The sequence below is a fragment of the Chlorocebus sabaeus genome, chromosome 4 (genome assembly GCF_047675955.1).
Source record: "Chlorocebus sabaeus isolate Y175 chromosome 4, mChlSab1.0.hap1, whole genome shotgun sequence".
Taxonomy (NCBI): domain Eukaryota; kingdom Metazoa; phylum Chordata; class Mammalia; order Primates; family Cercopithecidae; genus Chlorocebus; species Chlorocebus sabaeus.
In genome coordinates this window covers 62,187,845-62,209,754 of record NC_132907.1, presented here as the reverse complement: position 1 = coordinate 62,209,754, position 21,910 = coordinate 62,187,845, and the positions used below count along the sequence as shown (strand labels likewise).

Here is a 21,910-nt window from a genome sequence, read left to right as displayed (position 1 = left end):
AAGTAGCCAGAATTTTGTAAATACTTAGTAAATGATTATGACATGGAATGATTTTGGAAAGAATATGAGAATTAATCCTGACAATTCAGTGATAAAATAAACCAAGAGTAATAATTAGCAAAATACTGATGTTGTGATTAAAACACAAAATTGAAGTCATAAAATACGCAGCTTTCGATAAATGCTTCAAATTTTTACTGAGTACTTTTAGCAAATGTTATGAGAAAAGTGAAGATTAAATAATCAGCTATAGTTCAGGTATGTCAAGACATAAAAATGTGTTTCAAGTGACTCAAAGCTTTTTCAAAATCTGTTTATTGACTGACTTTTAAGAATGAGGCATTTCTGATTTATATCAGCAGGTAAAAGCAGAAATTAATTAAAAGTCAAGAAATGAATTATTTATGGAACACAAAAGTCAATATACTTAAACACACACAATAAAACTAAGTAAACTACCTGTCTCTGACAAAGTAAGCAATTAAAACATATTAATTTTCTAAAGAACATAGCTGTTCTCCAAGCAGATATCTATAGTTAAAAGAGCAATGAAAATGGAAGAATATAATTCAAAAGTAAAAAGATAATATCAAAAATAAATAGAATCAAATTAAGGATTACAACACTTCAGGTTGTAATGTAAAGGGTCTTGGTAGCTATAATTATATAAGATAGTAACTTATTAAGATTTATTATAACTGGAGATAGAAAAAGATCCCCATATTAAATGATTCAAAAAATCAAGGATTATAATATTTGCTTTAAAAAATTTTTAAATTTTTTTTTTTACAGACACATTCTCGCTACGTTGCCCAGGATGGAGTGCAGTAGCTATTCGCAGGCACGATCATAGCACACTGCAGCTGAGTGTGAACTCCTGGGCTCAAGTAATCCTACCTTGGTTTCCCCAGTAGCTGAGACTACAAGTGAACGCCACTGCACTCCACTGTAATATTTGCTTTTTATTTATTTTTTGAGAGACAGGGTCTTACTCTGTTTCCTAGACTGGAATGCAGTGGTGTGATTATAATTCACTGCAGCCGGCGGGTGTGGTGGCTCACACCTGTAATCCCAGCACTCTGGGAGGTCAAGGTGGGCAGATCACCTGGGGTCAGGAGTTTGAGACCAGCCTGCCCAACATGGCAAAACCCTGTCCCTACTAAAAACACAAAAAAGCCACTTGATGAGATTTCAGTAACACAGGCACTTTCATTGGTGGGAGTGTAAACCAGTAAAATTTTCCTTTAAAGCACAAGTGACAAACTGTACCAAAACTTTTTTTCCCCCAACAAGAGACGGAGTTTCACTCTTGTTGTCCAGGCTGCAATGGCGCAATCTCAGCTCACTGCAACCTCCACCTCCCGGATTCAAGCGATTCTCCTGCCTCCGCCGCCCAAGTTGCTGGGATTACAGGAATAAGCCACCACACGCCCGGCTAATTTTGTATTTTAGACATAGGAGTTTCTCTATGTTGGTCAGGCTGGTCTCAAACTCTCGACCTCAGGTCATCTGCCCACCTCAGTCTCCCCAAGTACTAAGATTACAGGTGTGAGCCACTGCACCTGGCCACAAAATTTTCAAAGATACACATTAATTAGCCCAGCAATGGCAGTACTAAGATTTACAATACGGCTACTACTACATAACGAAAGCACAAAAAAAAATTCTGCCCAGCTCTTAATTTGTAACAAAACTAGAAACAATCACTAGCACTAGGAGCTCTGGCTGAATAATAGTAGTAGCAGTTATCCTCTTCATTATAGCTACCACTTACTGAGTGCTTATCCTCGCTAAGTGATGCTCTAAGTCTTCACAAATATTAACCAATTCTAATCATTATTATCACATTCTGAAGGTAGATATGACTATCATTCCCATTTTACAAATTAAGATGTTTATGCTCTTAAAATAGGATTTTATGAATACCATAACAATAGGCAATTGTATATACAAAAGCCACTTACATAGTCTAGTTGACACGGATCACTATTGATACATGCACAACAGACTTTGATTTGTAAGCCCATTTGCAGGTTGTTGCATTTTTGTAATGTATTTACTCACAGCACTTTATTTTATATGGTGAAATATATGAAAGTCTTAATAAAAATGGTCACGTCTTGCAGGGAAAAGGTTTACTTACAGCTTTTAGTGATTTGGGGGTGTGCATACAGTTAAATAGATGATTTTTGTTAGGGGTTATCTAAACACTGAGTTAGTTCATGTTCATGTGCCGTTTGCGGATTTTTTTGTAAGCTGAGACTGTTCTTTGTCCTGCGATGTCAGTGTCCTATCATTTTAGAACTCTGTTGGTTCTATCAGCAACAGCCAGGAGAACTATTAGTACAAACCACCACCACTAAAATCTGTATTACTTACAAATACCTCTGAAAGCCAGTAAAATATGTGAAAAGAAATGTTAATGTATTTCAACTGGTATTTGGGCAGGAAGAATAATTACAGCAGTTTTCTCCACCTTTCTTTGAGAATGATTCCTTTACATTTGATATATCATTCTTAAAACAAAAAACAAAAAAACTGGTCAAGCATGGTGGCTCACACCTATAAACCCAACACTTCTGGAGGCCAAGTTGGGAGGATCCCTTGGATCCAGGGGTTTCAGACCAGGCTGGGCAACATAGTGAGACCTTACCTCTACAAAAAATTTAAAAAAAAATCTAAGCAGTCATGGTAGCATGCACCTATAGTCCTATGCACGTGGGAGGCTGAGTTAGGAGGATCACTTAAGCCTGGGAAGGCGAGGGTGCAGTTAGTCGTGATCATGCCACTGCACTCCAGCCCGAGTGACAGAGTGAAACTCTGTCTCAAAAAAAATAACATTAAACATTTTAAAGTGAATAATTCAGCAGCATTATTATACTATGTTGTACATATCAAGTTCCAAAACATTTCCATTACCCCAAAGTAAACCCCCTTACCCATTAAGCAACTTGTCTCTATGGATTTATATATTCTTGATATTTCATATAAATGGAATCACACAACATGGGACTTTCTGCGTGCCTGGATTCTTGCACTTAGCATACTGTTTTCTTTTTTCTTTTTTTTTTTTTTTTGGAGACGGAGTCTGGCTCTGTTGCCCAGGCTGGAGTGCAGTGGCCGGATCTCAGCTCCCTGCAAGCCCCGCCTCCCGAGTTCACGCCATTCTCCTGCCTCAGCTTCCCGAGTAGCTGGGAGTACAGGCGCCCGCCACCTCGCCCGGCTAATTTTTTTTGTATTTTAGTAGAGACGGGGTTTCACCGTGTTAGCCAGGATGGTCTCGATCTCCTGACCTCGTGATCCGCCCGTCTCGGCCTCCCAAAGTGCTGGGATTACAGGCTTGAGCCACCGTGCCCGGCCTAGCATACTGTTTTCAACATTCATCAATACTGTGGCAGATTTTGTTTTTTTTGAGATAGGGTCTCGCTATGTGCCCAGGCTGGCCTCAAAAGATCCTCTTGCCTGTCTCTTGAGTACCTGGCATGGGCCACTGTGACCACCTCAATAACAGGTTTTTTTGCTGAAACACTCATCATAAGACATTGTTTAGAAATAAAATATATAATAAACATTGTGTGTGTGTGTGTGTGTGTGTGTGTGTTGTGTGTGAGTAAGAGAGAGGGAGGGAGGAGGGAGAGGGAGAGAGGGGGTGGGGGGCAGAAGGGGGTGGGGGGAGAGAGAGAGAGAAAGAAAGAAAGAGACAGACACACAGACAAACATGGTTTTGCCCTGCCACCCAGGCTGAAGTGCAGTGGTGCAATCATAGTTCACTGCAGCCTCAAACTCCTGGGCTCAAGTGATTCTCTGACCTCAGTCTCCTGAGTAGCTGGGACTACAGGTATGCGCCATCTCATCCGGCTAATTTTTAAGTTTGTCTTTTGTAGACATAGGGTCTTGCTATACAAATAAGGCTGGTTTTGAACTCCTGGCCTCAAGTGACCTTCCCACCTCAGCTTCCTAAAAGTGCTGGGATTACAGGTAGGAGCCATTGTGCTAGGCCTGTAATAAACATTTAAAAAATTACATGCCTTTTGTAAGTTACTGCAATTATACTATTGTAAAGGTTTAGATAGCACACAGCAATTCTGATGTCAGAGCAACATTACAACAGAACTCTACCTATATTTTCTTTATTTTATCACCATAGTTTCATGACAAAAGAACAACTAATTTGAAGGCAGAACACCATTTTCAATCCTCATTGCAGTGGTAAAGGAAAGGCCACAAAAGCAGGCATTGTTACTTAAGGATTTGTTCAAAGTAAGTAATCTGAATGCTAAATAAAATTAAACATAATACAGTTCATAAGAATTTCAAATTCATTTGATAAAAGAAAAAAAGTTACTACTGTTTATGGCAATAGCACAGACCCAACCTGAAGATCTCTTGCCTCCAAAACATGATTAAGAAATATATTAGGGCCAGGCATGGTGGCTCATGCCTATAATCCTAGCACTTTGGAAGACCGTGGTGAGAGGATCGCTTGAGCCCAGGAGTTCAAGACCAGATGGGGCAACATAGTGAGATCTCATCTCTACTAAAAATAAAGACATTAGTCAGGTGTGGTGGCATGTGCCTGTCGTCACAGGCACTAGGAATGTTCAGGCAGAAGGAATGCTTAAGCCCAGGAGTTCAAAGTTGCAGTGAGCCAGGGTTGCTCCACTGCACTCCAGTTTAGGTGACAGAGTGGGACCCTGTTTCAAAAACAAATGATACAATATACACACTACTGCCTTTCAAGAAAAAATGTAATCGCTTGAATCAAACAGAGGAAAAGGCCAGTGACAGAGAACATTCCTGAAGAACAGAGTGTTTACCCTGCTTAGGCAACTCTCTAACTTGGCTCTCCAGAGAGATGAGGGTGGGGATGACAGCTGATTCAACAAATCCCCAAAATTTCACCAATCACTTTCAATTTAGAGAAAGGTAAAATGAATCACATTATAAGCAGTTCCAGAAGAAATTTTCCTAAAAGTAAAAACTCCATCTGACCATCTTCTCTCTCAGCAGAGAAAAGAAAAACACTAGAATTTGCTATCCTGAACACGTTGAAAACCAGGAAAGAACAGAAGAAATCAGGAAAGAGCAGAAAAATGGTAATTATTCACATCTAATTATTTCCAATAATAAATGCGTTTGGCTAAAATGCAGATTAAAGAAAAAATAAAGGTAAGATCTTCCAAAGGAGTAAGAGGTAGGAGAAAAAAAAAAACTTCATAGAACCTCAAATTAGCTTCACATACCCAAATGCTCTCTTGGTTCCGGGGAATATAAATTGGTAGTGAAAGGAAATGGTAAAATAGGTTCAGGAAACAAACGGAGCAAACCCTGCAAAGACAAAAGCTCCAGGAGTCCATTCTTGGGTTGAAACTTGAAACTGAAGGGGTGGCAATAAAATCCATCACATTTGGAGTGCCACAGTATTATCTGATAAAGACACAGGAGAGTACAGCCTACATTTGCTAACAAGGCTGCGGGTAGCCAAATCCTACTCCTTTTCATAAGCAATCATCCAATCATCTCTCACAGGGGAAGGAAAAGAAGAGTTATCAAAAAAGGTGAGAACAGATTTGCATGACATCTTTGTACTTGTGTGGAACGTAGCATGAAAACTAGAGATAAAAATCTATTCTGTAGGGACTCTGGGTGATAGTCACAGGTCAATGTAGGTTCATTAATTGTAACAAACATACTACTTTAGTGTCGGGGAGGCTGTTATGTGTGATGGCAGGAGATATGTGGGACTCTATTTGGTGACCCTTGAGTTTGAACTGTACAGATCCACTTACACGGATGTTATCTTCCATCTCTGCCACTGGAGACAGCAACAACAACCTTCCTTCCTTACGCTCAGGTTACTCAGTAAGAAGTTGAGGGCTGGGCACAGTGGCTCACACCTATAATCCAAGCACTTTGGGAGGCCGAGGGGAGCAGATCACTTGAAGTCAAGAGTTTGAGACCAACCTGGCCAACATGGTGAAACCCCGTCTCTACTAAAAACACAAAAATTATCTAGACATGGTGGTGTGCCCTTGTAATCTCAGCTACTCGAAAGGCTGAGGCAGGAAAATCGCTTGAACCCAGGAGATGGAGGTTGCAGTGAGTTGAGATTGTACCACTGTACTCTAGTCTGGGTGACACAGTGAGACTCGGTCTCAAAAAAAAAAAAAAAAAAAAAAAAAAAGGAACAAAATGACTGATGAAGTTCAAAAATTAAGAGGTATATATTATACCTTGTTGAGAGCAGATCTCTTAAATAACCATAGTTTATAAAAATTGAACATATATTAGGCAACAAAAATACACATTACATTAAAAAAATTGCAAATAGCAGACTACATTTCTTGAATCACAATGCCATAAAAACTAGATATTATTTACAAAAATAAAAGCAAACCTCCTTCAACCAAGCAGAATATAAAAATTCCCTGGGCTGGGCGCCGTGGCTCACGCCTGTAATCCCAGCACTTTGGGAGGCTGAGGCAGGCAGATCATGAGGTGAGGAGTTCAAGACCAGCCTGGCCAACATGGTGAAATCCCGTCTCTACTTAAAAAATACAAAAATTAGCTGGGTGTGGTGGCGCACGCCTGTAATCCCAGCTACTCAGGATGCTAAGACAGGAGAATTGCTTGAACCCGGCAAGTGGAGGCTGCAGTGAGCTGAGGTTGAGCCACTGCACTCCAGCATGGGAGACAGAGCAACACTGTCTCAGGGAGAGGGTGGGAAAATAAAATTCCCTCAAAACTACTGTTGGCTTAAAGATAGTATGAAAACAAATTACAAAGCATTACCTATACAGTCAAAACTTTGTGTTCATCTTTAAATTGCAGCTTTAAAACCTCTATAACTACAGAATACATCAGTGAATCAAGCATCCAACTCAAGAAGTTTGTAAAATAATAACAGAAAATCCTGAGGAAAATAAATATAGAAAGATAAACTCGTAAAGTAATAAATTATTAATGAGGATTACAATAGAGCTGATTTTGAGGAGACAAAAAAGCAGTAAAACAGATAAAGCACTGCCTAAAGAATACAATACGAGGAGCGAATTTTAAATGTCAAAATACTGACATTTTGGTGTTTTTATTTAAAAAGTACCAAAATACTAATGTATTTGTTGTTATATGTAAATGATTTCAAAGATCAGCTAGCAGCTTTTTTCACTTTTGACTTTCTTCACAATCATTTCCCTTGCCATGGTCAATGCTCCTTCAATTCCTTTGACCTGTGCATTCTCTTTTCTTCTCAGTTCTTATGGCTTTCCACCCTCAAAGAAGAAAACACCCTGTGAAGTGCATGGGTGACTCAAAGAAGGCCTGGGTAGGACCAATCTGCAGTGCTGAAAATCTAGACTGCAAGAGTGGCCCAGACGCAGTGGTCTTGAGAGTCTATTCATACAAGTAACAAAACGTGGACTTACAACAACAGAGATAGCTTCAAGGACACCCTGGGTGGGTAGAGGGAACCAAAGTCTAAGCAAGCAGGAAGCAGGATGATGACGTACAATGCTTGTATTTCCATACATTTTAAAAATTTGGGACAGGCGCGGTGGCTCACGCCTGTAATCACAGCACCTTGGGAGGCCGGGGCGGGCGGATCACTCGAGGTCAGGAGTTCTAGACTACCCTGGCCAACATGGTGAAACCTCCTCTCTACTAAAAATACCATCAGCCAGGCGTGGTGGTGCATGCCTGTAATCCCAGCTATGTGGGAGGCTGAGGCAGGAGAATCGCTTGAACCCGGGAGGTGGAGGTTGCATTGAGCCAAGAAAGCACCGCTGTACTCCAGGCTGGGGTACAGAGCAAGAGACTCCATTTCAAAAATAAATAAAATAAATAAATAAATAAATTTGAAGCTATACAATGCCTACAAATTACTGTATTTAAAATCTATTAAGAATCGAATAAATTCCAAACACCTAAATACTAAAACACCCACATTGTAATTTTGCTCCCATCTGGCAAATGCTTTACTGGCTAGTCTAATCAATGACACAAAGAAGAATTAAAAGCAAACAAACAAGCAAAAAACAAAAAAACAAAAAAAAAAAACAAACCAGAGAGAGAGAGAGAAAGAATAAAGATACAAAAACATTTTTAAAAATCCTAAAATAGTGTAACTCTATTGAATGGGTTGATTTTTTTAAGGGAAATATAAATTGCCAAAATTAACCACAAGAGAGAGACTAATTACAATAGAAGAAATTGAGAAAACACTATTCCCTTAAAAGGAATTGGGAAGTGATGATGTCATATCAATTTTTATAAACTTTCAAGAAACAAAGTTTTGATACTACTAAAACTGCTTCAGAGTTTAAAGAAAAGCTTCTAAATTATTTTTACAGAGTTAATGATCACTGCTTCCAAATTTGACAAAGAGCACAGAAACAAAACCTAAAATATTTATTTCATGTCACTGAGAAATTCCTAAACAAACTAAAACACTTTTCTCATATGTATGAAGACTCATTCCCAGAATGCAAAGGTAGCTCAGTATGAAAAATCTATTTACACAGTATTAACAGGTTGAAGGAGAAAAACTATACATTCATGTTAATAAGACTTAAAAAATTGTGTGATAAAAGTTCAACTTCCTTTACTGATTCAAAACTTACTTAAACTGGAAAAAGACTGATAATTCAACATGACAAGTAAATATCTCAAATAAAAGGCTATATACCGTTATGCTTAATATACTTTATAGACCAGAACATTTTCAGTACAATCAGGAACATACCATACATGTCAAGCAGTATTTCTTTTATTCCGTATTTGTTACTCTAGAATTATTTTTTAATTAAAATAGAAAAAAAAGTATCGGAAAGGCAAAATATCATTTGTAGATATGTCTCAAAGAAAAAAAAAAAAAAGAGATAAGGTCTCATTCTGTCACCCAGGCTGGAGTGCCCTGGCATAGTCACGGCTCACTGTAGACTTGACCTGGGCTCAACAGATCTTCCCACTTCAGTCTTTCCAGTAGCTGAAACCACAAGCACATGCCACCATGCCTGGCTAATTTTTGCATCTTTTCTAGAGAAAGGGTTTTACCCTGTTGTCCAGGCTGGTCTCCAACTCCTGGACTCAACTGATCCTCCTGCCTCAGGCCTCTCAAATAATGGGATTACAAGCATGAGCCACTAGACCATGACTGGTTGATCTTTGATCTATCTATCCATAGTTTTTAAATTAGTTTTTTTTTTTGAGACAGAGTCTCACTCTGTCGCCCAGGCTGGAGTGCAGTGGTGCGACCTCGGCTCACTGCAACCTCTGCCCTTTGAGTTCAAGCAATTCTCCTGCCTCAGCCTCCCGAGTAGCTGGGATTACAGGCACCCGCCACCATGCCCAGCTAATTGTATTATTAGTAGAGATGGGGATTCACTATGTTGGTCAGGCTAGTCTTGAACTCCTGACCTCAGTGATCCACCCGACTCGGCCTCCCAAAGTGTTGGGATTTACAGGCGTGTGCCACTGTGCTTGGCGAACACCGTATTTTGCCTATCATATTGTTAATTAAGAAGTGTGATAATATCCCAGACCTATGAGAGTGTAAAGAATATAATCAGTCTAATAGTTTTTTGAAATTTTCAATGACCCAACCTTCTGGTGAAGAATTAGTTAGTACATGTTCTTTGACCTTGAAATTTCAGCCCTAGCAATTTATTTTGCCCTCAAAAGCTTGACAATATATACAATGAGGTATAACAAGGATTTAATAGCAAAAGATTGTAAACCCAAATGTCTATCAAATGAATATAAGTTAAATAAAATATGGCATGTCCATAGAGTATGGCATGTCCATAGAAAGAATGTAGTAGATGTGACTGCCTTTTCAAAGAACTCTAAGATGAGCTTTGTTAAAAGTTTTAAACTACAGTTTTAAACTGTGATAGCAAGGCCATGCTTGTGTTAAAAGAGATTAAAAAAAAAAAAAAGAGAGAGAACTAAGGTAATCTTGCCTATTCACTCTCATTAATTCAACTATGGAGTCAATAGGTTGTTTTTTTTTTTAAATGAATCCCTATCTGAATTCTTGCTCTTCAGGAATCAGAGTTTCTAAAGGTAATGTACATAAAGATAGAAATATATACTGTAATAGGTATAATTTTTTTCTCCTAGAAGAAATCACAGGAGATTAAGATAATCTGCCTTTAAATAAGGTTTTTGGTTATTTTGTAGCTTTCTGTGTTACTGAATTTCCTATTTTTTTGTATTATTTTTGAATTATATATATTTCTGAATTTTTACAGTTCCCAATGACATAAACTACTTTAAAAAATGTCCCTGCATAAGATGATTAACAGTTTTTCAGTCTTCTTTATACATTTGTATATTATATGTAAAAACCAACTAATAAATGCTGTAATATTTTTAAAAAATACTGTGAAAACAGCAAAAAGAAAAAAAACACAAAAAGAAGCATCAATGAAGATCTTTAATTAGTCACATTCGAGAAAATTAAACATTCTAAGACTCCCCCAGGACTTTTCATCCGAAGAGAAAAACTATATTTAGTAAATGCAAATAAGGCTGATAATCATATGTAAACTGAGAGGATAAAAACTGCAGAATTATTTCCTATATGTTTTTATACTGTACAGTTACATACTACTTACCCAGCTTGGAAAATCAGACCAAGTTGGAACTCGCTGACAGAGGTCTCGAAGAATGCGTATGATAATCACACAGGACTGCAGACCATTAGCTCTAGCCTTGAGAGCAACACAAAAACCAATTGAATTAATCTTAGAAATATTGAATATATCCCTTGATGAAAAAAAGTTAAAATACCACCGTTCAATGGAAGCTCAGATAAAAACAAAAATAATCACACTTAAAATTGGGTTCAATGAGCTGCCATTTACAGCAGTATTTTATGCCAGGGTTAGTATTTAAAAGCTGGTATTTAGGTCAAAGTAAACAGATTATACAAGAATAATATTTCTTGATCCCCTGTGAACCTTGACCTGTGTTCATTTAAAACAGTAAACTTAAAAAAAAAAAAGTCTGCCTACATGAGAAATAAAAGAAAAAGTAAAGAGCTAAAAAGTTTGTCTAGGGACTGAAAGGTTAAGGAAATCTGTTTGGTTTCCCTTCTGTGCCTTTGCATGACTGCAAAGTCACTAAACCAAACAGCTGCTTCCTCACCTTTCACTCCCTACACTTATTAACTTAGAGAAAGAGGGGGAAAAAAATCTTAAAACTATACACAAAGCTTTAAACACATATTCCATTATTTAAAGCAAAGTTAATCTGCAGCCTTATGGAATATAATATATATACACAAACATGTGATGTTCCTAAACAAGTCAACTTTAAATATAGCCACTAAAAATAAAAAATAAAAAAACCCCAACTACAAAACATTCCCCAAACCTAGGTTCATTGTCAAATTAATAATAACTGCAATATGCAGATCATCATACCCAGCTTTCTATGTTAACATATTTTCTGATATTTAAAATAGTATCGCTTGGGCAGTCTTTTGAAATGTTTAAGCACAGTTAAACATGTTGTACTGAACTACTCTCTCATAAGGCTACAAGAAAAAAGTAAAATGATGTTCCGAACCTGGAACCACTTAGCGTGGCGTAGAGCAGCCAGAGCGTCAAGGCATTTTTGCCTGTCCAAGACGTCCGGTGGGTCTTTCACCATACCCGAGGTTACATCTAAAATGGATTGAATTGGCAAAATGCAGTGAGGAATGGGTGTTTGACCAGGTGAGCAAGACACTTCCTTAAGGTAGCATCAGTGTCACATGAGCCATTTGAGAGTTTGTCAGCACTTTAATATACCCACGGAGATACTTTCAACAAATTTACATAATCCAATATGAGGAACAAAAGAAAGGTTAACTTAAACTCTGAATTTAGTAATATAATAAACAATTTCTGGAAATATAAACCCTACCCACCAAAACGAAATTTGAAGGAAAGATTACTGGACACAGTGCACTAGCACAAAGACAACAAGACAAGAGGGAACACAAAAATCCACCTTAATAAATGAGAATGTACAATAAACTACTGAGTTTGTTCGGTACTCTAAATGGTCCTAAGTTATTCCGGAGCTAATATAACAAAGAACTGATGATAAATATAGAATGCTTAATAGTTGTAGTTACAGAAAAAAATGAAGAACCCAAAACAGGCATTTCTTTTTTTTTTTTTTTTTTGGAAACAGAGTGTCGCTCTGTTGCCCAGGCTGGAGTGCACCATCTCAGATCACTGCAATCTCTGCCTCCTGGGTTCAAGCGATTCTCCTGTCTCAGCCTCCCAAGTAGCTGGGATTACAGGTGTGCACCACCACGCCTGGCTAATTTTTTGTATTTTTAATAGAGACGAGGTTTCACCATGTTGGCCAGGCTGTTTTTTAACTCCTGACCTCAAGTGATCCGCCCGCCTCGGCCTCCCAAAGTGCTAGGATTACAGGCGTGAGCCACTGCGCCCGGCCCAAAACAGGCATTTCTAAAAGTTTAATGCTCTTCCTTCCACAGGAAAATTTTAGTTATCAGAGTATGAAATGCCCTTTAAAATTTAAAGTTCCCATAAAGTATTTCAAAAAATGATAGAAGAGAAACAATAGGCAAGCAGAACAGGGAATAGGAACTAGCATGGTTAAACAGAATTAAGAGTGGAAAAGATGCAACAAACAGCATCTTGTGATGATAGATGTGTAGGGTCTTTAAGCTAATTAAAACATAAATGAGCTACACAAAACTTGAGAATATATGAAACTAAACCAGGACAAGAAGTTAACTTTACATTAATAAGTCATTCATAAAAGTAGACAAAGGGCTATCTTTATATCCATCTAAACATCTGTAAAATGTGTATATTAACAGCAAATCTGCTAATCAAGCTATTAATAAGCAAATGGCAATTATTCCAATCTAATTCACAGCTCTCAGTGATTTAAATAGTATATTTTCTCAGTATAGAAAAATTATATTATCTATTAAATATAATAATCCTTTGGAAATTATGAGGCATTTAGAATACAGTTTAATAACTGAGTATATAAAATGAATATGGACAAAAGAAAAAATGCATGATAAAAGTAAGAAAAAGTGAATTATCTTAAGAGTACTAGTTGCAGTTCTGGTCAACTTACTCATACCTCATTATAAACATTCAGGTATCTTAAAAGATAACTTGTTCTTATTTTGAGTAGATGACATATAAAAAACATATTTTGAAACTGACAGAATTCCATTCTCTAAGGTTTCTTTTTCTTAGTTTTTTACTCCTCAAGTAATCAGATGAAAATCTGTGTCCACAGATTTTTCAGAAGATATATTTAGAGGAAAGACTTACAGATAATCAAGGAAAACTGTGTGGCATTTTGAGAATAAACACTAAAAGAGGAATTTGGTGCTGAAAAGAAGCTATCAAGACAAAATATTAGTACTTTCAAAACTTGTAAGACCAACTATTGAACCTAGAAATAACCTGAACATAAGAAATGAACTATTCTGTTAGGAATAGATAAGGAAAAGGGACACAAGAAAGCACAGCTAACTATGAAGTTTTAAAAAAGAAAAAAAGGCCAGGCGCAGTGGCTCACACCTGTAATCCTAGCACTTTGGGAGGCTGAGGCAAGTGGATCATCTGAGATCAGGAGTTCGAGACCAGTCTGGCCAACATGGTGAAACTCCATCTCTACTCAAAAATACAAAAATTAGCTGGGCGTGATGGCATGTGCCTGTGGTCCCAGCTATTCAGCTACTTGGGAGGCTGAGGCATGAGAATTGCTTGAACCTGGGAGGTGGAGGTTGCAGTGAGCCGAGATTGTGCTGCTCCACTCCAGCATGGGTGACAGAGCAACTGTCTCAAAAACAAAACAAAACAAAGCAAAACAAAACAAAATCCCTCACACACAAAAAAGAAAAAGCTGACTTCCCCAAAGCGGTAGCATAACATGCTAAAGGACCTCTTTCTATGTCCCTTATTTACTTACATTTGCTAAAGCTAGAATACAAATAGGTGACAATGTGCAATCTCTTTCTAAAATGTTTCTAAATTTCTAATGTTAATTCACAATTTTATTTCCTCCAATATGCAAGAAAATTTTGTTTTGCACATAAGTATTCATAACTTTGGAAATTTTAATCCATGATATAAATTCAAAGATGCCAAGACACCTATTGCAATTTTTTTTTTCTTTGAGATGGAGTTTCACTCTTGTCGCCCAGGCCAGAGTGCAATGGCATAATCTCGGCTCACTGCAACCTACACCTCCCGGGTTCAAGCAATTCTCCTGCCTCAGCCTCCCGAGTAGCTGGGATTACAGGCGCCCGCCACCACGCCCAGCTAATACCTATTGCAATTTAAAAACAAATTACAGCTATAAGTAGAAAATTTTTGTTAAATTTAGTGTGGATTTTTGTACCCATTTTCTATTTCAAGTAGATTAACCCCTTAGATATATTCTGCTAAAATCATATTTGTTGCCTAACACCCAGTTAACAAAGCAAAACAAAAACCAGTTAATTTATAAAAACAAAATGCTAATTCTTATTCTACATGAATGTATTTCACAGATTTTAAGGGGTTAATCACCAATTAGAAGACATGCTGTGTCCACACTATTTTATGATTAAACGTTAATGGGAATATATTAATTCAAATTAACATGGTCATGTAAAATATATAACCCACTCAACCATTTAAAAACTAGTGTGAACACTGCTCAATTCTAGAAGAGACGAAGACAAAACAAACAAAACAGTCACACAAAGGACAATAAATGCCAGGCTCTGCATCCAAAATCCCTCCTTTATCAAATGGCAGATGTGACACTGAGCTTTTGAAAACCTTGGTCAAAAATCCTTCCGATGTCTTGGCAGCAACCCCTGACAGGATCAATCCCCTCTGTTAGAAGGCTTTGGACCGGGCCTGATAAGCTACAGGTGGGAAAAAACACACACAATACTTAACTTGCTGCAGAAAAGATTCTGTAGCAAGGGTTAGAGCATTCTGAACATTTCAAGCTTAAAGTCAATTAAATGTTTACTTAATGTTTAACTGTCAAACACAGTATCATAAAACAGATCTGTCATGCGTTTAACAGTTATTTGGACAATGTAATCATTTCCTTTATTAAATAATTTTTGGTATTAAAAAGGACCATTATGCATTAAAGAAGCTACCACACAATGCGCAAGTAGTAACTCTCATGATTCACAATTGTTCTTCCGGCAAAGCCTTCCTTAACCCCTGTACTAACTCCCCAAAGCAAGCTATAGGCTTTAAATGATTTTAAGACACAGAGCATTGGGAGCTGCAGTGAGAGAGAATACATACCGTTATTCTGCAGCAAGAAAGAAGCAATCTTCATAATGAAGCTAAAGACATGGTTTACTGCAGTTATCTGCAGCAAGGAACACTATCAATGTTTCTACACTTTGACACATCCAACTTTTCAGCTCAGTGTCTTGAAGCAAAATCTCTCCATTTTGGACTGACCATTTTCCTCGTCATATTCACGAAATTCAGAACAATAATTCTAACTCAAGTCTGGGTCAGACAAAAATATAATTTTGTTTCCTTTAGAAGGGATAGGTTATCAAATAATTTACTGCAAATATGACACTATTCACTTTAGACTTTTACAACATAAAATGGCTTGATACTGTACAAATTTAAGTATAAATATAACTGAACAAAATGTATTCTGAAATAAAGTTAAATGGTTATAATTTTACACTAAATATAGCAACATTTATAATATGTCATATTAGTTTTATCAAATCCCATATGCTGTATATGACCTGACCAGATTGACTCAGGAACTGTCTCTCCAGCGACACCCATGGCCAGACCTTGAGTAGAAACTCATATTCACATAAGAAAATCCTTTACACAAAACTCATTTAAGATGCAAAGCTTAAGATATAAATATCATCTGATTATGGTATACATGCAAAGTATGTAAAATTAGACATCTCCCAATGGCATTTTTGGTAAAATGTTCTTTTACTGGGTTGTGAAAAGCCCAGTGTCTTAAAAAAATTGCTCTAAGAAAACAAATTTAAAGAAACAGTAATTGAGAGACTACTGATGCTATTTTATACAAATTAATTTTAATATTAAGTATGTAGTACCCTCTTCCTCCTCAACCTGTATCACAAAGAAATATTAGTGTAGACTGTTACTCCATACTCAACAAGATGTATAAAAACATGAAAGGAAACAAAGTAAATTTTATCTGACCCATAAAACAACAGAACCAACATACTGCAGACACTGATCATGCTTTTCAGCTTAAAAGCTTTTGAAGCTCTGAAAATGTTACAGAATAGTCCCTAAAGCAACATTGCTGGCACCAGCAGGATTTCATATTCTATAGTTGTAAATTAAGTTTAAAAACCCTGAATTGTGCTGTGACTCACTATCTACATTTACACAGTTTATTTTTCAGTATCTCAAGTGTGATATTAGGGTCAAATGTCCAAATCCTCCTGCATTAGGATGTTCTGCATTTATGAAAGCGCTCCAAGCCAAAGAGCAACCTCAGAGAACTAGAAATATTTACCACAGGACAAGCCAAATCCACTACCACATACCTAAAAATGCCTCTTAAAAACATGTGTTATAAATACTCAGCCAATTTTGTTTGTGAAAACTCTTGTCTTTTTTGTAAGACAAGGCAAGAGCAAAAACTTCTTAATGCCAAGTTAAAGTTGTGTCCCCCTAGTCACTAGCAACATTTTAAAACCATTTTTTCATGCATTGACTATGCCAGTAAAAAGAATTTTGAAGTTTTTTTCCAGAAATCTGAGGTTAGCGAGAAAAGAAAGAAATCAAGAAAATCAATCATACCATAGTGTTTTATATAAAAATACATCACTAAAAAGAGCATTTACTCTGTGGGAAATTAACTTAGGCAAAACCGGTTGCTAAATAAGTCAAATCTATCAAATTCACATGTAATGCCAGCATGTTGCCTTCTAGGGCTTAATACCATCTTAAAGAGTAGATAAATTAAAAAAAAAAGTTAATAGAAAGTAAAAAGTTTAATGGCTTTCCAACCTCCTTCCCTCATGTTCTCTTCTCGAATAATTGGAGATGTCAGGGTGATAGTGACTTGCATTTTGGGTTCCACACATGAATTCAAAATTATTGCCGCCTCAGATACAGCACATTTTATGTCATACTTCTCAGGGCTTATAACCTGTGTAATGAAGATTATAAGAAACAAATTGGATTGGATCTGTTGTATTAACAAACAAAAGCAGTTTCATTACGGCTCTTTCACTCTCTCACTAGCCTAACCATTCTATATGAGGACTAGATCATATACTGCTCCTTCTAGGAAGCCCTGCCATACATGCCAGTATTATTAGTCTTACTTTCAACTTTCAGAATTCTGTGTTGAATATTTACCATTGTTTGTATTGTGAGTTATTTGTACATACGTATGTCTTAGATGATAAATTCTTGGATAAAAGCAACACTGTTATATTTATAACATATTTGCATAATTTGAATGAAGCTAAAATAGCTACCTGACCTTAAAAGGAGCTACAATTTAACTATTGCCATATTGTACATTTTCTGTGAAATCCTCATTTTATCAGGGAGCAGAAAGTCTCAGTCGATATCCAGAAAAACCAGGATTTGCTGTAATTTGGTAGACACATAAGCTCCATTTTATATGAACAAATGAAGACTCTACAAAAACTACATACAGTATTTACAGTATAGTATCTAGGTTTAAATCCTAGCTCTGTTTACCAGTGATGCGATGACAGACAAATTATTTAACTACCCTGCATCTATTTCTGTAAGATGGAGAAAATAATTGTACCTAACCTATAGGGTGGCTGGAAGATTAAATGAATCAACTATATAAAGCACTTAATATAGTATTATATAAGTATTAACTATAAATTAATTTTAGTTCACTTGCTTATCCACTTGAAGAGTATTTCACTTTTAGCTTAACTGGCTGTTAGTTATTTAGTTATGATATATTCCCTGGTTTGCAATTTTACTAAGCACCACAATTAGGATCAAGATGTTTATCGCAAATTCTATGATTCTTTCAAGGCCTCCAAACCTTTTCTTTTCCCCCTTCATTGCCCTAGCAGCCTCAACAGGAGTACGAAGTAACACACAACAAAGCCAATTCTGCTGGCTCCTGATAATTAAAAAAAAGACTCATCTACAATAAAAAATTTCCCATCTGGAATAATAGTAATATAAAACAAGCAACAGCAAGTGCCAGAGTTGTCAGAGTTTTAAGTTTAATAGTGTGCTTCACTGTCCCTTTTGTCATAGGCTGCTCTGCTACAGTAAGGTACTGTTCTAATTCACTACTGCAGAACACACATTACCAATGAAATCTGATTCCTTGAATTTAGAATGCTTCATTAAATTGCAAGTTTTATACCCTCAATTATTAAAGGAATCACTACTTCAAATCTCATTCTGACAAGGCTAATATATAAAATTTTTGTAAATTTACGCTTAACAAAAAGTTTGCTTTTGTAGGACCCAAATAAAATATTCTATTAGTTTTGCATTGCCATGTTTTGCTGGATGGAGACAAGAGAAGTATTTCCTACCATTATAAACATGCAGAAAACTGAAAATATTCACAATATAACTGGGGAAATTCAAATCAGAAAGACTACTTTAGTTACTATATTTTATTAAAAGCATTCAAATAGGCAAGAGGTTCATGAATTTAAAAAATTTAACCTTGCTATACATGGGATTTTATTTTTAAAATCACTTTGTCCTAACAACTGCCTTCTTATGATTCAAGTCTTGGAAAAAGAACAAGAAAAGGAAGGCATTTGCTGCAATTTTACATTTTTAAATACATCAGCAAGATGGCTTCATGCCAAATACAATCACTATAAAACCTAAAAAAGATGAAGTGGAAAATAGTTTCATCAGTTTGCACAATCAAACAAAAAAACTCAATACAGAAAGTCAAGCCAAAATTTTAAAGGCTGGCTTAGGTTTAAAGTGAAGCACAGTCAGTCCTGCCAAAAACTTCTGAACCAGACAAGGGGTAAAAATTAACATTTCCATAATACTTACAGCAAGCTGTTTGGGTAGGTTTTCTGCAATACGGCTTAATAATGTCTTTGAAGGTTTCTCTGAGCACAGCAAAACAAGGTTGACATTTCTATCTCCTCGGAGAAGTAATCCTTTTGCCAATACTCCCACTCGCAAAACTCCTTTCAAAGCTCTGCAGTAAAATAAAATTATATTATGATATTTCTCTGCTTAACCAGAAGCATAATATTCTGTAAACATACAATAGAAAGTGAAATAACTTTTATACCATTAAAATTTCCATCAACTGCAGTAGAAAGACATCCAGCATTTTTAGAACTATACTTCATTTAAGCAATGTGGATTAAAAAAAAAAAAAAAAAAAAAGAGCTAAGTTCTTTACAGAAAGACAACTGCAAAGCAATGGACATTAACACTTCTGTTTCTTATTTCACAAATCAGAATAATAAGAGCCATGTTTAATATAATACAAAAATATTTTCAAATAGTAAAAGGAAAATAAAAAGCTACAGCTAATAATGCAAACTTGATATACAGACATTGCTAAAGCTTAGGCTTAATCATGCTTTACAGTCAGTGCTTTAAGGGAACAGTTATTAAAACAAAGACTGAGTGTGGGGCAGAAGCAACAAATAAATCAAAACAGAAAAACCGCAGCTGAATACAACTGTAAAACTATAATGGCTGCTTTGAAATACTCAAAATAGTTTATATAAACTTAAAATGAGTACAATTACAAGGTTAGAGACCACATGTGTTCGTGGAACTGTGTATTTCTATTTTTGCAAGCAGCAGCTGAATACATGAAATATCTAACACAGGCATGGTTAAAATACATAGAACTCACATCAGAGTTATTAGTCATAAGCTATATTTCAAATGTAAGAAGTCCACATAAGAAAAAACAAAATTATAGACATGGTAAATAACTTTCAAAACACACCTGTCTTTACTTCCCTCTTTCTTATCATCTCCCTCTTTGTTCTTGTTCTTCTCATGTTCAGACAAACTGTCTGAAACCAGTTTTAAAGCACGTTCAGTAATAGAAACAATTTTCTGAACTGCCTGTAACTCTTCTTCAGTTGGATAAATGGTGGCATGTTTTGTCATTACATAACGGTCGTCAGATGAGTCAGGACGACGTAAGGGCTGCAGAGAAACAAAGTTGCTCAATTTAAAAAAATGTTTCCTGAGCAAAAGCAAATGATATTTTTCAACTATACATATTTGTTGTATCTTCTCAATAAGAAAGGTTTTATCTTCTTTTTCCATTTCAGTAAAAACAAAAATGCAAACTATGGAAAGTTATACCATCAAGACTATATGTATCTATGCATGCATGCATGCATGTATACCCACTTTGCCTTTGCCTCAAAACAAGTAACATTATAATACATATAAACCTAAAGCTATGAAAATGCTCTTTACTCAACTTTAAAAAACCAGTGATTCTGAAACTTTGCTTTTAGTAGTTCAAGTCTTAAAACTGTCAACCCTCTGAGCAAAGATAAATGAGAATAGGTTAAAGAAGAGAAGTCTACTTTTTTCTTGTAACTGCTCTACAGAGAAACAAATCTTGTTTTTGGTAGACTGAACTTACACAAGATGTCCCTTTTACCCAGCTTCTGTACAACACAAACTCTCAAGATGCAGATTTTTCCTATAGTCTTAATAACATCAACTCTGGGGCTTATCTTAAACCATTTTATCTATCCTTTATCTTTCACTCAATTTAGAAGTAGTAGGTTTTAGATGGTCAAAACTGGAAGAAGGAAAAAAAGATTCTAAGCCACTGGTAATGGAAAAATAAGAATAAATTTCTTTTTATTAAAAATAGACACTGGGTCTCACCATGTTGCCCAGGCTAGTCTTGAACTTCTGGCATCAAGCCATCCTTTCACCTTGGTCTTCCCAAAGTAGACTGGGGTTATAGGCATGAGCCACTGCACCCAGACCAGTAAGAATAAATCTAAAGACAAAGCAGTTGCCTTTGACATCAGTTGTTCCTGACAGGTATAGCAACTCATGCCTGTGTCCCAGCTACTCGGGAAGCTGAGGCTGCGGTGAGTTATGATCATGCCACTGCACTCCAGAGGAAAAATAAGAAAAGAAACAAGAAAAAAAATTAGTTGTTCCTGCTAATGTAAGAAAAACCAAAGGCAAGAGTCTCATGTGAAAAAATAGTTGGCATAAAAAGCTCTGTTCCCATTTAGCATATACTGAAAATAAGAAAGATTCCCAGAAATTCTATGAGGTCCTTATACAGAAGACACAGGAAACATATATTTCCTTCCTGTAAAAAATGGAGGAAAGATCCTAAATCACATTAAAAACTTGTATCAAGCTGGGTGCAGTGGCTCATGCCTGTAATCCCAGCATTTTGGGAGGCCCAGGTGGACGGATCTCCCGAGCTCAGGAGTTCAAGACCAGCCTGGCCAACATGGCGAAACTCTGTCTCCACTAAAAATACAAACATTAGGCCGGGCGCGGTGGCTCAAGCCTGTAATCGCAGCACTTTGGGAGGCAGAGCCGGCGGATCACAAGGTCAGGAGATCGAGACCATCCTGGCTAATCCGGTGAAACCCCGTCTCTACTAAAAAATACAAAAAACTAGCCGGGCGAGGTGGCGGGCGCCTGTAGTCCCAGCAACTCCGGAGGCTGAGGCAGGAGAATGGCGTGAACCCGGGAGGCAGAGCTTGCAGTGAGCTGAGATCTGGCCATTGCACTCCAGCCTGGGCGACAGAGTGAGACTCCGTCTCAAAAAAAAAAAAAAAAAAAAAAAAAAAAAAAAAAAAAAAATTAGCCAGGTGTGGTGGTGAGCGCCTGTAATCCCAGTTACTTGGGAGGTTGAGGCAGGAGAATTGCTTGAACCTGGG

At 36.8% G+C, this 21,910-nt stretch overlaps 1 protein-coding gene across 3 annotated transcripts in view; it reads right to left on the bottom strand.

The window, feature by feature from the left end:
* ZFR (zinc finger RNA binding protein) overlaps positions 1 to 21,910 on the bottom strand; it is an 88,163-nt gene that overhangs the window by 11,693 nt on the left and 54,560 nt on the right. For 2 of the 3 annotated variants that reach the window (XM_007961301.3, XM_007961300.3), the window contains 5 exons: positions 19,978 to 20,183; positions 19,056 to 19,206; positions 17,034 to 17,175; positions 11,572 to 11,669; positions 10,617 to 10,712 (listed from right to left, as the gene is read on the bottom strand). In XM_007961301.3, coding sequence (XP_007959492.1) covers positions 10,617 to 10,712; positions 11,572 to 11,669; positions 17,034 to 17,175; positions 19,056 to 19,206; positions 19,978 to 20,183 — 693 coding nt within the window. The remainder of the gene's footprint in view (positions 1 to 10,616; positions 10,713 to 11,571; positions 11,670 to 17,033; positions 17,176 to 19,055; positions 19,207 to 19,977; positions 20,184 to 21,910) is intronic. The other variant, XR_005238020.2, reaches the window with a different exon arrangement.